The sequence below is a fragment of the Fukomys damarensis genome, unplaced genomic scaffold, assembly GCF_012274545.1.
Source record: "Fukomys damarensis isolate Sample0158 unplaced genomic scaffold, DMR_v1.0_HiC HiC_scaffold_20, whole genome shotgun sequence".
In the NCBI taxonomy this organism is placed as follows: domain Eukaryota; kingdom Metazoa; phylum Chordata; class Mammalia; order Rodentia; family Bathyergidae; genus Fukomys; species Fukomys damarensis.
The window spans coordinates 20566469-20584033 of record NW_022900932.1 but is presented as its reverse complement, the minus strand read 5'-3'; the positions used below and the strand labels follow the sequence as shown (position 1 = coordinate 20584033).

Sequence of the window (17565 nt, the reverse complement as noted above, 5' to 3'; positions counted from 1 at the left end):
CCTAAGTCTGGCCCTGTTCTCACAGCTTCTCTTGTTCCTTCCTGCAGGGAGAGCGGGGCATGCCGGGGATGCCAGGCAAGCATGGAGCCAAGGTACCTGCCCCTCATACACCCCGGGCCACCCTCCCCTCTGTCACCCCCTTGTCCACGCTCTAGGAACCCCTGCAGTCCCAGCTCCTCCTTGGAGCTTCGGCGTGTCTTGTGCTTGCTGCAAAGATGGGGTACACGCTTCCTCTACTCTGTCCCCTGCCCAGTTTGCCCAGCCTCCTCCACAGGTGGCTGGACCTCTTCCTGGGTCTCACAGTCATAAAACCCTTCTGAGGTAACTCAGCTCTGACTGCAGTCCTGAGACCCAAATGGGGAGTTGGGATCCTCAAAACAGTCACTTCCACTTTGGATTTGCTGAGCAGCATTCTTGGGCCAATGTGAAAACAGGGTTCTCTCTCAGCCCCCTCCGGTGCGGGAGGGCAGTGGTCCAAAGAAGAACCTGTGAGAGTGACCGGCTTCACGGCCAACTGCGCTTGGTAACACGGGCTCCTTCATTGAGCGTCATTGGCTACCCTCCCCTCCCCCATCCTTCCATACCGCTGCCCAGCCCCTCCCATTTCTTCCTCCTTCATTGTTCCCTCCTCCCAAGGACATCCCCTCTAGCCCAACAACCCCCTGTGGTTCCTCCTGTGCCTGCCGGTGTGATTCAGAAAGTCCAGCAGCTGGGCCACCCACACTGCATCCTCAGATGCCCGCTCAGGGTGCCAAGCTCGGCACTGGGCTCCTCGGCCCCAGGAGCCAGCAGAAGTGACAGTCCTCCTCCCGTCCCACCAGGAGGACACTGGCCACCTTCTCTAGGCTGCTTCTGACTGCAGAAAGCCTTCATGCCTTTTTCTCTCTCTGCCAGGGGGTTCCTGGAGTCACCGTGGCTGGGATGAAGGTCAGTAGATGCGGCTCCACCCATAGGGGCAGGATGGGCAAACTGGTGCCCAGAACAGACAGGGGCAGCAGGGCTCAGTGGGCTGGTCGCTGGGCCAAGTAGGAGACACTCAGGATTAGGAAATGTTTTTCGTGCCAGATGCACAACCGTTTAATTAAGCCCTGCAAGCAGACTTACCAGCCTGGGCTAGAGGCTTCTCCAGCCTGCCAGTAGGCACACAGAAGACAGCTCTTTCCCATGTTCTAGAACTCAGTAACTACATGCTTCCAACTCTGCAAGAGGCAACCTCAAGGGGTCTTTCCCCTGAACCTCCGCCCCAACACCCATTACCTGGCAGGCAGATGGAGGCACCTAGAAGAACGAATGCTCAGCCTTGATCTCTGCAGTAGGTCTACTGGGGGCTGGGGGCCACATCCAAACCAGAGGCTCCTCCTTCTGCCTCCTGGGTTACCCCACAGGGGTCCCACCTGCCATGACCCTCACCAACAGGAAGGCAGGAAGGCGAGGGCCCTCCAACTCGGGAGCCCAAGAGGCCTCTGGCCTAGCTGAGGAAAGCCAGCCTGGTCAGATGTTTTACCAACACCCACTCGCCACGCAGAGGGCACCTTTGCTCACTTGCTCATGTTCTTTTTGTCTCGCACATTTTTTTTCCTGAGTCTTCCTTTTGTCCACACAGGGTGAGTCAGGGACCCCAGGAGCCAAGGTATGGATTCAGAGGGAATGCTCTGGGCTGCATGGCATGTCCACTGGGGAGGAGGGTGCTGGCAGGAGGGGCTGCTGTGTTTTGCTCTTAGTCACCCCCAGACCAGCCCGGGCCTGGCTAAGCTACTTGTCAGGAATACACTTCCAGTATTCTCCTCTTTCCTGGCCTGCAGCCCACCAGCCATAATGGGCAGTGATTATTACCCTCTTGTCCCCTGTACCTACAGGACTCTCTTTCATTCTCATCCAGTAAGAGATGTAATATGAAAAATAATTTTTCTGTGGTCAATGAAATTTGAGAACTACTGGATTAACAATATTACACGGGATTTTTTTGCTTCAGGCCTTCTCAGAGCCTTTAAGATGCTAACTGTCCATTGGGAAGCCCTAAAAAGGCAGTGTCTTATGCAACATTAACAAAGCTTAGAAGAGGAGCTCACTGGCACAGCATCCTGGGAGCTCTGTCTCTGATCCCTGCCCGTTCACCTCACTCACCACACCATTCTTTTATTGGTGACTTTCTCTTCTTATCTCAAAGGGAGACCCAGGAGTAGCAGGAAAGCCGGGGTCCCCAGGTTTGCTAGGAAATGAGTGTATATTCAAGTGACCCCTTCCCCGTTCCCTTCACCTATGGTGGGTGTGTTGGCTGCTGTGTGCCAGGAGCAGAGAATGGCAGGATGGGCCAGCAAAGCTGAAGAATCCGTGCTCAGAGCATGCTACCCCTTTTGGAAACCACTGGCTATCCAGCAAATGTCCAATGGATGGGAGACCCTGCAAAGGGTCATTGCAGGGCAGGACCTGAGCCTTTCCCTTTAGACCAGCCTCTTTAGGGGGGATGCTCAAGGCTGGGGCACAGCCCAGGAGCAGCCCATGTGGCTATGGCCTCCTCAGTCCTCACTCCCCTCCCATCTCTGGGGTCCTGCCTGGCCCTCCTCAACTCCTCTTGGACGCTTATAGGCCATTGTATCATTCAGCTTGTACCTAAGGGCATGTGGCAAGGGGGTGATACCTGCAGACTTACCATCTTTTGGGACCCTGCTGGAAAGTTCACTGAGATACCAGGCCACATGATGGCCCCAGGGCCTCCAGTTCCTGTTATTGCCTCTGGGGACCATCATTCCTTAGTGCCATGGAGACAGGCACCTCTCATGCTGATCTGAGACTAAGCTCTCCCTGGGGACCTGACAGGGGACACTGATATGGAAATTATGTTCCATCACATGTATATGCTGAAGCCCTAGACTTCAAGGTGGCTATATTAGGGGATAGGGCTTTAGGAGATAATGAAGGTGACATGAAGTCATAAGGGTGAGTCCCTAATCCAATGGGATTGGTGGCCCCATAAGAAGAGGAAGAGAGATCTATCTCATGTGAGGTCACAGTGAGAAGGCAGCCATCTGCAAGCCAGGAGGAGGGCATCACCAGAACCTGGCCTTGCTGGCACCCAATCTCAGACTTCCAAGCTCCAGAACTGTGGGAAGAGGACCTGCCGTGCAGGCCCCCGGGACTAGGGGGTTTTGTTATGATATCCCGAACCAACTCGAGCAGGCAATCTGTGAAGGCAAAGGGAAGATTTTTAGGCCGCAGAAAGGGGAACTGTAGAAGACCTTGGGCTGGGAGGGCTGGGCCACACAATGAGTGGGGAACTGTTCCCAGGAACATACCCTCCTGGGCCTGGCAGGCTTCACCTGTGGAATGAGATCGGGGTTCGTATTATCACAGGAGTACTCTGTGAGTCATGTCCCGGGGAAATCAAAGCAGTCAACAGTAGACAAAGCTGGTGAGGGAACTGCCACATCAGAGGACTGCAACAGAACTGTTTGCTCGTGGTTCTAAAGGCCAGAAGTCAATCCCAGCTGTGAGAAGGGAAGGCTTCTGCTGAGGCTACGAGGGAGCGTCTGCTCCTGCCTCTCCTCTATATGCTGGTGGTTTGGGTGATCTCCGGTGTTCGTGGCTAGCAGAAGCATCCCCTCTTCTCCTCCATCTTCACATGGCACTCGTCCTATGTGTCGAACTTCCCCATTTATAAGGAAAGCAGCACAGTGCAGAGGACACCCTGTCCAGGAGGAACTCGCCTTAACAAATTACACCTGCAGGGACCCGATTTCCAAATAAGGCACCATTCTGAGGAACAAGGAACTAGGGCTTTAGCATTTGACTCTGGGGGAGCACAGTTCAACCTACAGCAGAAAATAAACTTCTCAAATTATTCCTTCAAAGGAAAGGTTCTGGGTAGATAGTATCCCCCCACCCCGAGACAGGAGGAGAAGAGCAGGAAAGGATGGGGGCCTCTGAGCTAGATAATGAGGGTGTGGAAAAGTTTCCAAGAAAGGGAGAGTCTCCAAGCACTGGCTTTCTGAATGTCTCCTCTCCTTTAGGGACCCCAAAAAGGTCTAACTGCTGCTGGCCTTGGTGTGATCTGTGACCAGTTTTAGTCCTCTGTTCTGGGTGAGACGAGACGAGGTCCTGTGGGGATAGTGATAAAGGCTGTCACCAGGTGGAGTGGCCCAGGGAAGATAAGGTCTGGGAGGAAGCGGATGGGTGGCCCAAGGAGGCCCAGGCAGACAGGAGGGAGGAAAGCAAAGACATCCTAGAGAAACGACTCCTAACCTCTGCTGTCTGCATCTCCCCACAGGGTGAGAAAGGGGCTGTTGGCTCCCCTGGGCTCCCTGGCCTCCTGGGACAGAAGGTAGGTATGGGTGAGCTCAGAATCTGGCTCTCCCTCAGGCCTCCATGTCCTTCCCAGCCCTGCACTTTCCCTCAGGCCCCAGCACTGGAGGTATCCACCCCCCAGATTGGGAGGAAGAGTGGCTGGACCACAGTCAGACTCTGGTTTTGGGGGAAGGACACAAGACAAGCCCTGCTTGGCCAAAACATGACCAAATTCAAGGAACCTGGTAGATATGACCTGGTTGGATTTCTTTCATACTCTGCAGGCATAGCTCTGAAAGATATTTCATTTAAATGCATTTTTTAAATGAAGGCATTTAAAAAAGACTTGAGGTCGGATAAGTCTGGGGAGAGTTGCACAAGATGGGCCCCTTGGAAAGTCACATTACTCCCCAGCCTGCTGGAGGCTCTAAACACCCTGCAGTGAGGGGGCTGACAAAGCTTCATACTCTGCAGTTCTTCTCAGCACAGTCTAGCCACCAGATCCTTTCTTCAAATGTCAAATATTCCCGACCTTCTGGGGCATATTCCACGGAATACACTTTGGGAAACACCACTCCAGCTCCATTGCTGATGGACTGATCCCTTGTTTTAGCTCTAAATCTGTCCCCTCGAGGTCACCAGTGTCATGCTCCCCTTCAGTTCCACAGCCAGGTCAGGTTAGGCTAGGGTCTGAAGACCTCTGTTGGGAGCCCTTGGCCCTTTAGTGTCCCTTGGGCACCCAGCCTTTCTGCTCCTTTAAACTGAGGGCGGAAATAGCAGGCGAGGTGTCAACCAGCAGCCCTGACTCTGCCTTCCACCCTCAGGGAGAGAAGGGCGATGCTGGCAACTCCATTGGAGGGGGCAGGGGGGAGCCAGGCCCCCCAGGGCTGCCTGGGCCCCCTGGACCTAAGGTGAGTCTTTTCTGGAGTTGGTGTCAAAGGGGATGTCTGACTGTGGTCTTTATCCTCAGCCCATTCTCAGGAACTCTGTGTCCTGGACACCTCGACTTCTCTAGCCTTCTCCTGCTCCAGGTGTGTAATTTTCCCCAGTGGATTCAGGAAACGTCACATGGCCCAAGCTCCTGCTTCTAAGCAGGTGACCAACCTTGGAAGATCCGTGTTTCCCTGGGTTTCAGATGGCTCAAATGGAGCTCAGTTAGGGACTACTGGTCACAGGGCCTTAGCATAAGCACGAAGCCCCCATCCTGGCTCAGGATAAATTGCAGGGCAATGATCAGCTTAACTCACCTGGTGCTGCCAAGCTAGGGGCCAGGGTTGGGGGCAACGGCAGACACCTCTGCTAATGGAGCACCCTCACTTTCCCCTCACTGGCTGGAAACTGCAATGGCGCACCTTGGTCTTCTGGCAGTTTGTTTCAGCAGCAAAGGGAGATAAAAGAGGTTTCTTAGCTCACAGGATGTGAATTAGTCTACATGATTTGAGGCAATGCAGTTGTCACCCCACCAACACGTATCCAGGGCCCTGCATGGACAGTGGGGCTGCAGGGAACCTTTCCTCACCTTCTTTACAGTCTACCAGGAAAAACAAAACCATACCTCACAGGATAGAGTTAGGGAGCTTCATGAGTCCCTAGAGACAGGCAGGCAGGCAAGGTAAAGTGACAGGCAGGGCCTGTGGCCAAGCCCACTTGCCACCCTGACCATGGCTGGAGCAGAGATTCTGGTCAGAGCGGCATCTTCACCGATGGCAGCCCTGCCACCTGGCCCCAGGGTTATCCCACTGAGCCAGGGCGTAGGGCCTACCGTGGCTTGTGTCTCAGCGGGGAATTGGAGAGCTGGGCCACCATTGTCCTGCATCGTGGGACAAGGGGAAGGGAAAGCTAGAAGGCTGTGTTCCAAACTCAGGTCCAACAAGTGAAATATTTGGACAAAGCCTCCCCCCCACCTCTCTCTCTCTCCCTGCTGTCCTGGGATTCCTGGATTCCCCTCTGCTGATGCTCAGGGCCCTCATGTACCCCTCTGTCACCCAGGCAGGACCCAGTGAGTTGTGCCTTCCCAAATGTTCTGGGTCCCCTGGGGGCTGTGACTGGTCTCATGTGTACTAACCAAGAACTGAGAGGGCCTGGCAGGGCAGCTAGACACCAATGTATTGCACAGAGTTCACGGGAGGAAGGAGTAGGCAGGAAAGGCCTCCAGAGGAGGTACGACCAGGCCGGGCCCACAGAGGGATCCAAGGCAGATGAGTGAGAGTTAGTGAAAGCCCGTGGGGAAAAAGACCCCAAAGACTAAATCCAGAAGAGGAGCAGCAAGATCGTCTTCTACTCCTCATGCCTTATCTGTCTTCTTCCCCAGGGAGAAGCGGGTGTCGATGGCCAGGCCGGCCCCCCAGGACAGCAAGGAGACAAGGTACAGGTGCCCCCACATCCATGAGCTTTGGGATGAGGGTCTGCTGAAAGGAACGGGCTGTCCCTAGACTGGACCCCAGAGCTGGACTCCGGGGCACAAAGCTGATGGGTCATGGCCCCGGCTTTCATCTCCCGGTTGGCCTGAGGCTTCAGCACCATTCCTGGGGACAGCAGTTGTACAAAAGCCAGCCCAGGGTTGGGACACTCAGGCTGGCAAGTGACACCAAACCCCAGCTCCTGGCAATTCCCCAAGCCACTGGTCTGGTAGGGGCCCTCCCCTCTCTCCAGCTGCTCCCTTTGAAAGGCTTGTGTCCCTCAGACGTAGGTGGGGAGGAGAGGGACAGCTCTCCTGGAGGTGGCAATGACTCAATACTCCACCAACTGGCTGCCTGTAGTCATCAGACTTGAGGAATAACAAAGGCTCCTTTTCCTGTATCTTCACTTTCTATCTTAATTTTTCCCCTGAATACTAACATTATATCCAGAAAATTAGACCTATGATTTGTTTTTCACACTGGACTTCCACTGCCATCACTCTGCCCTGCTCCTGCCGACACGAACACCAGCCCCAGCCCCAGCCACTGTGGGAGGCCAGTTTCCCTACACCTGTACCCTCCTCACTTATTTAAGTCCCTCCCTTCATCCTGTAGTTTGGCTCTTTCACAAGGAAAGTGGCCCCTAAAAGACCAGATGGGCTTTGGGGGCCATCGTTCTGCACCCAGACAATGGGCGAAACAGGGGCTGAGCCTTTGCCACCTGTGCAGAATGGAAATCAAGAGATACATAGGGCAGGGCTCCTGCTCCCAAAGGAATAGCTGACTGGGGGGACTGGGGAGAGGCAGCCAGAGGGACAAAGGGGAGTTACTGACAGCTAATATGGACAGGAGGAATGCCATCAAGTGCCAGGCGGGAGGCTCAGAGGAAGAGGAGGTGGCAGCAGGGGTTCAGGAACAGTTCCTGAAGGGACAGAGCTTACACTTTAATACACATGGGTGTTTTGTCCTGCTGGCCTGTGCTAAGATGAGCCTCCCAGCCCCTCCATGGCCCCTCACACATGGCCCACCTGGGCCGTCAGATTCCCCTGCACCCAGCTTTATCAATGTTTTTCTCTCATTTTGTCACGCAACAGGGGCAGCCAGGAGAAGCTGGAGAACAGGGACCAGCTGGCCCCAAGGTAAGTTCATCTCTCGTGCAAAGCAGAGTCACAGTGCAAAGCAGCTGGATGATGGGGTCTTGAAAACAGGGAAGGAAAGAGTGTGCTGGCAGGTGAGAGATCCGCATGGCCACCATGTTTGGACTTGGGCTTCTCTAGGCCTGTCTGTCCTGACTATTGAAACAGAGGCTGCTCGTCTGTTCTGCAGACACCGTGCATCCTTTGAGTGTCTGGACGCCCTGATAGGTCCACTGTGGCTACTCCAAATCACCCTGGCTTCAGGCACATGCAGCCCGTGTGGGCTGCAGACCCTTTGGTTCCTCCCGGTCAGACCCTGGCTGAGATCTCATCTGCCTTCTAGGGCTCCAAGGGAGAACCCGGGAAAGGAGAAATGGTGGATTACAATGGAAACATCAATGAAGCCCTCCAGGTGAGTGAGCCAAATGTCCTAGAGAACTTCGGCCCTGACTTTCAACAGGCCACTGAGCAGAACTTCCAGCAAGAGCTGTGCTGCCCCTTTGGCCTCCTGCTGTGCAGCATCCAGGCAAACGCTCCCCATTATTTAGCATCAGGTGGCCTGGATGTGTGGGCTCAGCTGTCTCTGAGTAAATCGGGGCTCTGTGGAAGCACCCTGGCATCCAGAGCTCTGTGTTCCAACTCTCCAGGACATGTGACTGACTCTCTTTTCACATGGTAGAATCTGTCTTCCTGGAGCCCATCTCTCTTTACTGTCAGTTTTATCCTATTTCAAGCTCATGTGCTCCCTGCTTTTTAAAGCGAAGTGTCCTGACCTTAGCCCTGTTGACACTCAGGGTTGATGATCATGGTGGTGGGATGGGAGACTGGATCTCCCCTAACTAGCTACCAGGAACACTTCAGCTGCAGTTGTAATCACCAAAGGTCCCCTAGGAGACAGAGTCGCCCCGGATTGAGAATTCTTCCTCAAAGGGAGTCCATGTGCATGTGTGGGTTCATTTAGAAGGTGCCAATGATCATCCTGCTAACCTACTTTGTGAGTGGTTCTGTACGTTGCTATACTGTGTCTATATAAGGAGAGGTATGGCAAGCTTGGGTTCTGGGAGAAGAGGAAAGAACGTGGGAGGCTCCAGCAGCAGATCAATGAAATAAGAGATTGCCTCCTTCCCACCTTTGCTAAAGGGGAAGGGAGTTTTCTGTTGATTTTAGAGCTTGCCTGCATCTGTCACTGAACAGCCAGGAGGAGCATTGGACTTATGAAATGCTGATAGTTCTCTGCCCAGTGGTTACAAACCTCAGGGAGAGGTGTGGGTAGCACAGGGCTGGGAGCCATGAAGCCCACCTGCTCCCTCCACCTGTGCTCCTCATGGCACTGTGACTGGGCAGAAGGGACCCTCCAGGTGCCTCTGGATATGCCCTTTGGCTAATTACATGGTGTTGTTTTTAGGAGATCCGGACACTGGCCTTGATGGTAAGTCTCCCTCCCCTCTGGCTTTCCTTGGGCACTGGGCTGGCAGAGGGAAGGCAGCTTGGAAATGAGGACAAGAGTTCTCATCTCCAGAAAGCACATGCCAGGCTTCTGGGCAGAGCTGAACTGAGACTGAGGTGGCCTGGGATGGGCACAGGCAGGAGGTGAGCCTCTGGAGCACTGGGCCCTAGCTGTTCACCAACACCGCTATGCCTTGGTGACAGTGTAACTGTGTCACTAGAACTCTGCTCACAGCTGTGTGAAGGAAATAGCAGCATCCAAGGGGATGTTCTGATGTTTCTCTTTTCTATAAAACCAATAAAAACTCTCCACATGTCCCCCTTTTCTAGAAATCAGTCTCATCATCTGCATTATCCCATGCTGGGATTTGCACACAAGCCTATCAATGACTGGCTCTCAGAAAATATTCACAATTAAAGTAGGCATTCCTAGTTTAACTTCCAAGGTGGAGTGGGGATGTGAGACTATAAAGTTCTCAGGCTACGGAAATTTCAAGTCACCTAGTATTTATTTTATGGCTATGTGCACAGACACAAACTCAAAATCAAATGCCACTTGATTGGTATTAACTAGATGATTCCATCCCAAGTCTTGATTGGTATTATCCAGGTGATTCTGAAATCAATGAGCTATAGATAGGGACAGTAAAAGATATCATTTGAAATAACTGCAGTGAATACTTGACTTACGAACTCAATTCATTCTTGAGGGCTGGTTGTAACTCAAGTGAATTGTAAGTCAAGATTATTTTTCCCAAAAATAACAGAAACACCCCTAATACATTCTGAACCTCCCAAAGCACTCCTTAACTGACCTTTTCATAATAAAAAAGGGTTGCATAATGTGCATAATTTACCAGAAACACCAATAATTTTCCTAGTGTATTCACCAAAAAGTTGTAAAATTTGCCTCGTTCACCAGAAACAACAATTTCATACTGTACTCACCATTCAAGTTGACATCTTTGGCTTGAGGAAGGGAGGATGAAATGGAAGGCAGTTTTTGTTTGGAAGGAGAGCTCCCTTCCATAAGAACATCGGGAATCTGGCTCTCTGGTGTCCTTTCTCTCTTTGGGAGAGTCTGTAGCCCACTAGAACCTGCTTCTGGCTCACTGAGTCTCAACCTTTTCAGAACAAAAAACTGGTGTAAGTTTGCCTATTTTTGTCTCTTTTTTTTAAAACATTGTTTTGTAGTACAATATGACATTGTCATTAAGCAAGTGAATGCAACAATTGGGTTTTTCTCTGTCTGGGTGGGTCTTCTCTACAAATGTTTGTAGCTCTGTCCATTTTCTCAGGATTTCCTTTATTTCAGAAGAACTTTGCTGGACTGATTATTGATATTCCCCCACCTCTTCAAAAAGCCCTGTGCCTGCTATTCTCTGTTGTTCAGTTGCTGAAGTTCCTCTGTACATCATTCCTCTGAGTCATCCACCTGTTCCTCACAACACCATTGTCTACCCGCAAGCCTATGGACTCTGCTATAGTGACAGCATCATCAACCACAGGGTTAACTGAAGCCCCAGGCTCCTCTACACAGCTTTCAAAGTCTCTCTTCTGTATCATTTTAGGCTACATTTTCTTCTAGGCATATCTCTGTGTCCTTAAAGAGACAATGGCCCAGGATTTCTCAGTTAACCCTACGTGGGAAAGGAAGTTATAATGTCCCTCCCTTTAAGGATTAAATCTGCATCTGAGAACATCTGGAAGCACTGCAAAAACAGTTCCTTGGTATATACCTTCTTAAAGTTAGCTATAACCTGCTGGTCCATAGGCTGCAGTAGAGGAGTTGTATTCAATGGGAGAACCATGATAATTCTTTGGCCAGTTCTTCTTCCAAGTCTTGTGGGTGAGCAAGAGCATTGTCCATGACAAGGAGATCCTTGAGTGGTAAACCTTTGTCCCCCCCATATTTATTAAAAGTAGGACAGAAAGTCTCCCTGATTCATTCAAAAAAAGTACTCTTATTATCCAGGCTTTTGCATTAGGTTTCCATATAACCTCTAGCCCATTCTTCCTGACTTTATGTTTTCTGAACACTGTAGGGGTTTCAGTGATAAACCAAGAGAGGCTTTGTCTTGAAGTCACCACTCACATTGGCACATAGCAATAAGGTTAACCTATCCTTCACAGTCTTGTGGTCTGTCATCTTCTTCTCTTCTTGGGTAATGTATGTGTTCCTAGGCATTTTCCTCAGAGAAAGCCAGTTTCATCATAGTTGAAAACTCAATGAGAGCAAAAGCCATTTCTCTATGTCATTATTTAGAAGTGGTGGATGTAATTTTCAGCAGCCCTTTTATCTGCACTGGCTGCTTCACCAAGCCTAGTTATGCTATGACCCCAGTTCTCACTTTAAAATTGTGAAATCACCCTTTACTTCTATGAATTATTTCACTATTACCATTTGTTGGTGGATTATCCTTTATGAGATCTGCATTTACACTGATCTTTTTCACAAATACATAGACTCAGGCTATAACCTGCCATCTACCCTTTGTTTATCCACACTAGTAATAGCCTTTCTACCTTGTCTAACACTGTTGAGCATGACTTAGTAATCTGAGTAACACCTTTAGCAACACTACCTTCCTTTACAAGTCTTTTCTCTGTAAGATTGTGGGGATCGTGGATTTTGACATGCAGAACATATTAGCAAGATCATTCACACAAACACCTCTCTCATATTTCTCCATGATTCCCTTCTCTTTTTTTAATGTGATTGCTTTCTTTACCTTCCCTTCTTTCCTTCTCTTCTCTTCTAGCCTTTCTTGGGCCATTTTGATAGCAGTAATCATAGTGATTATATAAAGCACTGAGCAAAATCACGTCCACAGACATGTACAGGCTCAGACTGACACTTACATATGCTTTTCTGGCATCTTGCATCTTTGTTTACAGCCCCACAAGCCTGTGCACTTGGGTCATAACTGAAGACTTTGGTAATAAGTTAAAACTAAAATTCCACTTGTAACCCAAGCAGTTCATATGTGAGGCCAGTCATAACTCAAGGGTCCACTATCTTGGAAACGAAATTTTCCTGGAAGCCTTTTTTTTTTCTTTTACAACCAATATTAAGTATAGCTCACAGTAAAATGTGCCCATTTTAAATATAGAATTTGATAAGTTTCACAAATGCAAATGCCATGTATCTGCAGAAAGTTCTTTCATAAACCCCAAGGAGGTGATCCCACATAACCTTGGCCCCAGGCCACCATGGATCTGCTTTCTGTCTCTGTGGACTTCATGTGTCTTCTGGACCTTCGTGAAGTGGAGTCACATTTTCAGGACAGTGAGGGGAGGCTGTTGGTCATGGCTCTCAGCCTGCTCTCTTCAACCCAAACACACTCAATGGTTCTCTGTTCCTATTTTAGGATTCCCCTTGCTATTTCCTTTGCAAAAAGTAAAGTGTTTCTACCACTGAAGAAACAACTGAACACAGCTGTAAGCCAGCCTTTCTAAAAGCCAGGCTCCACACACAGCCCTCCAGTGACGGCCACCCTCTAGTTGAAAAATTCTGCCATGTGTCTCTCCTTTCTTTTCTAGGGGCCTCCTGGTCTTCCCGGGCAAACTGGCCCACCCGGAGCTCCAGGGAGTCCAGGCCAGAAGGTAACACTTGCCTTGCCTCCGGGAGGGGGGCGGGTAAAGACCTATCAGGACACAGCAACCCTGAACACATGACGCCAGGGCCACCCCTCATCTCCCCAGGTATTGCAGAGCGTGTGGGCCCTGCCACCCACAATAGTCCTTTCACTCCACCCCTACCAGGGCTATACCCGTCCTCCCCGCCGTCCATCTGGGGTCTTATAGTTCACCTTCAGGGGTGCTAGAGCCTGGAGATGAATCCCCAGACTCATTGGAACACCAAGCTGCCCCTGTGCAGGGTGGCATTTGAGTCCCACACATCCCAACCATAGCTTTCCCTTGGTTCCTATGCCCACCCATCCTGGAGCTTTTTCAGGAAGACCACCCCTCTGTCTTCATATTTCCCCTCTGCTCAGGGGAGGCTCCCTGGCCTTCAAGTCCTTTCCCCACCTTCCAGGCTTTCCATTTTTTGAGTCCAACTCAAGGCCTCCCCTGAGCCATCAGGCAGAACTGATCGTTCTCCCTGCTCCCCTGGAAACACCAGCACCATTTTGTCAGGCCTCTTGCCCTTGCCACCCTGACCTAAGGAAAGAGTTCGAGCTGGTGGGAAGAGAAGGGAGGGCCCAGTGGGCAGCTGAGACAGGAGGAGCAGGACAAGAGGAGACAAAGCTCAGGGGTGCTCAGGGCTCACAAAGACTGCAGGCTCAAAGGTGATGGCTGAAAAACAGACCATGGAGCCAGGTTGCCAAACTCAGATCCTGGTTTCCAGTCACAGACTGTGGGCCTGCATAGCCAGTGTTTTGTGTTCTGGTCTGTAAAGCAGACACAGGTGATGGCACCCACCTCTCGGGACTGCGGGATAAAATGCCCGTGCTTTGTGGGAAAGTGCAGAGAAGGCTGGTTGGCACCCAGGAAGTGCTGCATAGGTGACCATTATCATTGCCTCTGCTCTGAGAGTCACTGTTAGTTGTTCTGGCTACAGGGGGAGATTGGACTACCAGGCCCTCCAGGACACGATGGGGAAAAGGTAAGAGGAGTCACCTCCAGACAAGCCTTGCTCTGAGGATTGAAGGGACCAGAAGGTTCTGGAACAGGTCGGCTGTGAGCCCTGTGGGGACCAGGAAAAGAGGGAACCATAGGGCCAGCCTGCAATGGGCTCTCTTTGCCTGCTCCAATCAAGCACCAGAAAGCCAAGTGCTGTAGGCATCCCTATCATTTCTGGTCTTTCCCCCGTCTTCTCTTTTCTCCATGAATGTACCTGAGAAGTGCTATTGATATTTTCTAAGGGACCTCGTGGCAAACCAGGAGACATAGGTCCCCCTGGTCTCCAAGGGCCTCCGGGGAAAGATGGACCTCCAGGAATGAAGGGAGAGGCTGGATACCCAGGGAGCTCCGGAGAGAAAGGGGAGACTGGACAAGCAGGCTCACCGGTGAGTGGCAGGGCTGCTGGTTCATGTGCCACCTTCATGCCTGATGTTGGGTCTGCATGATGCCAGCTGCTGCCTAGGGTGGAAACCTAGGACTTAGGGGAATGAAGGAGGATATTCACTCCATTTCTCCTCAAGCCACTCACTGTATGAAGGACAGTTTCCTGCCTTGTGAAAGCTGAGTCCAGTTATATCTTCATCTATTGTACCCTTGGGAAAATCACTAAGTTTCACAGGGCCTTCGTTTCCTCATCTCGAAACTGGACATAATAATAATGCCTTCTTATATACCTTTCTTGTGTACCTCATGGGCCACTGGAAAAAGAGATAGCCAGGTAGAAAGCATGCAGAAGCCCTGTCCCTAGGAGATGTTGCATGTATGTAAAGGGGCCTCGGCTGAGTCCAACCAGGCTGCTATCTTGACCTGGGAGCCTTCTTGTGGTTTCCATCTATGAAACAGGCACCATCTAGACTCCCAGCCTTGGAGGAGGGCAGCCACCCATGCATGCAGGGTGGGGCTGTGCCAGGGTCACATGCTCGGCTGATGACCTTGAGCTTCTCTAACGGGGATCTTTGTTGATCTGTAGGGTCTAGATGGCCCAAGTGGGGAGAAAGGAGAACCAGGTGACCAAGGGAGGCCTGGAGCGACAGGATTGCCTGGCCCCATCGGGCTCCCAGGATTTACAGTAAGGCGAGAGGGCCGGGCAGCAAGTGTGTTGGCAGTCAGCTGCAGACCAGGGTGCAGGAGCAAGGGTACTCCTCACAGGCCATCAGCCTAGGGGTGCCTGATCCTGTGAGGAGGCTTCATTAACCCTGAGCCCTCCACCCAGCCTGGGGGGCTTCTTGATAAGCAGCTGCTCCATTTGAATTTGAACAGAGACCAGCTTTCTCAGAGCACAGCAGTGTCCTGTCTTCAGATGCCTACCTAGTCCCAGAGTGGTGGGCTTTTGGACTTAGAATCCCTGCCTTGGAAGTGGGAAAAGCCTTAGGGATCATCCAGTCCCACATCTGACCCGGTGCCAGGACAGGCAGGCGACTCCCATTCCATGGTGGGCGGCTCTGAGACAGAGGGGACACTTATGGGTGTGGTGTAGCTGCTGCCCCATCAGCCTCCTCCGTGACCTCTCTGAGGCTCTGGGCTCCGGAGCCCTATTCATTTTCTACTGGAGCATTAAAAAGTCACCATAAATTTAGCAGTTTCGAACGGCACATTTATGGGAGGTCAGAGGTACTGAGGTGTCCTGGTTGGGCACCCTGCCCCAGGTCTCACCAGGCTGCAGTCAAGGTGCTGGCCAGCTGTGCCTTTCTCTGGAGCTAGGAGTTCTCTTACCAACTCCCTGGCTGTGGGCAGAATTCAGTTCTTTGCCATAGTAGGAGAGTCTCTCAGCTCCTAGAGGTCGCCTACATTTCCCAGCCGGGTGGCCTTCCTCATGCTAAGCAATTCAGCTTACTCCTTCAAGGCCAAGGACAGAGAGGTCATCTATGTAATACCCAGGGCTATCAAGATGGAGACATGTGTATGCAACATATTTGCAACATAATCAAAGCACATGTTATGTGTTTTTGCTTATGGAACATGGATATGATGTTTTGTAACACCTTCACAGGAATGACAGCCATCAACTTTGCCATGTTCTCTATTCCGTGATTTAGAAATAAGTCACAGGTGCACCCCAGGCTAGGTCCACCATAGGGACCATTCAGAGCACCAGCCCCTCTTGCCAAGGCTAGAGCCCAGGCCCTTGGAGTCAGGGTCACAGCACCTGCCTACGACCTCCATGCCTAGGATAGGCCAGTCGAGTTTGTCACAGATGTGCAGGGTGGGCCTGTGCCAGGCCCCGAGGACTCATATCCTGATGTTTTGTGCCCACAGGGAGAAAAAGGAGAAGCTGGAGAGAAGGGTGACCCAGGAGCAGAGGTAGGTCACACCTGCTTTTCTTTTGTGTCCTAGATGGTCATTTAACAGGAGATTCATCAGAAATGAGTCTCTCTGGGATGCCTAGCATTTCTGTGCTCCAGAATCAAACTCCAGCTGCCTGACCCCAGGAAGGGCAGGAAGCTGAAGGTCTTGGAACTTCCTGAGTACCACATGGGTGGCGCCGAGCCCCAAGGCTGCTGCTCCAGGCTTTCCCGCTGGGCAGGGTCTGCAGGGTTACAGAGCAAGCACAGTGTTTCGGTCCTGCCACCAGTGTCTAGACAGAAAAATGAACAGAACCACTGCCAGTGGCTCGCAGTCCCCAGTGATGAGCACTCGCTGGGACAGGCGAGCATTTGCGCCATTTGTGCAGTCTCAATGGCTTTGTAGAAATGTCAAAGGAAGGCTTTCCAGGGAGAAGCACTGATCCTTTGAGAAGTGTGGTAGTGAAGGGAAGAAGGGAGAACAGCAGAGTGAGAGGAGATGGGGCAGAGGTGAGCTTTTCAGAAGAAAGAGAGATGCAGGTATATTTGTAGGCTCAGAGGAGAAGGCTAGGGAGGCCACAGAGCAAGGACAAGTGGGAGGAAGACTTGGCCATCAGATGCTCCTTAAAGCCAAGGGAGAGGCTACCCAGCCTCCTCCATGCCCTGTTCCCTGGCCCCTGTCACCCTTTCATATCAGCAGCCCCATCTGCCCCATCTGATGTAGTGAGACAGATCTGATCCCCGGCCATGAGTAACATGTTAGACATGGGAGCCTCCTAAGAAATGTCCCCAAGTGCAGGAGAAGCATTAGACACAAAAATCTTCTTCCCAGAAATATTTAATGTGAAAACTGGAAACAGCTCACATTCGTAACGAGAAGGAAAATAACTCTGGCTAATGCTGCAACTAATGATAACAGTCGCCATGTTTAAGAATCGTCCGCGTGCCGAGCGCCGCTCTACTCCCTGGTGAGGGGGTGACTCAGTGTCAGTTCCCTTGGTGACCAAGCACATCACCATGGAAGGAAGCTTCTGGGGAACAAAAAAAACCTGAGAAAATGCTTCTCATGTTAAATGAAGGAGAACAAAAACCAAATTATATTTATGAATCGTCATATATTCAACATATTTTACGCATAAAAATGTGGCAGGAAAGAAAGCAAAATATTAGGAGTGCTTCTCAGCTAGGTAAATCAGAGATTTATTCTTTGCCTTATTTTAATTCTCTTTCTATAAAATATTTTAATGTGTCTAACTTATTTTTTTTTTGAGTTTTAAAACTATTAAATAGGAAAAATTGACTTGGGAAGATTATGTACAATTCTGTGAACTTTAGTACATGTGTAGATTTCTATAACCACTACCATAATCCATTTCTTATAATAAAGTAAACTTT

At 50.9% G+C, this 17565-nt stretch overlaps 1 protein-coding gene across 1 annotated transcript in view; it reads left to right on the top strand.

The window, feature by feature from the left end:
• Positions 1–17565, top strand: part of Col13a1 (collagen type XIII alpha 1 chain) — a 137162-nt gene that overhangs the window by 99984 nt on the left and 19613 nt on the right. The window contains exons 18-30 of the mRNA XM_033766335.1: positions 48–92; positions 895–927; positions 1604–1630; positions 4265–4318; positions 5106–5192; positions 6593–6646; positions 7775–7819; positions 8160–8228; positions 9222–9245; positions 12806–12868; positions 13827–13871; positions 14131–14274; positions 16145–16189. Of these exons, the coding sequence (XP_033622226.1) occupies positions 48–92; positions 895–927; positions 1604–1630; positions 4265–4318; positions 5106–5192; positions 6593–6646; positions 7775–7819; positions 8160–8228; positions 9222–9245; positions 12806–12868; positions 13827–13871; positions 14131–14274; positions 16145–16189 (735 nt within the window). The remainder of the gene's footprint in view (positions 1–47; positions 93–894; positions 928–1603; positions 1631–4264; positions 4319–5105; positions 5193–6592; positions 6647–7774; positions 7820–8159; positions 8229–9221; positions 9246–12805; positions 12869–13826; positions 13872–14130; positions 14275–16144; positions 16190–17565) is intronic.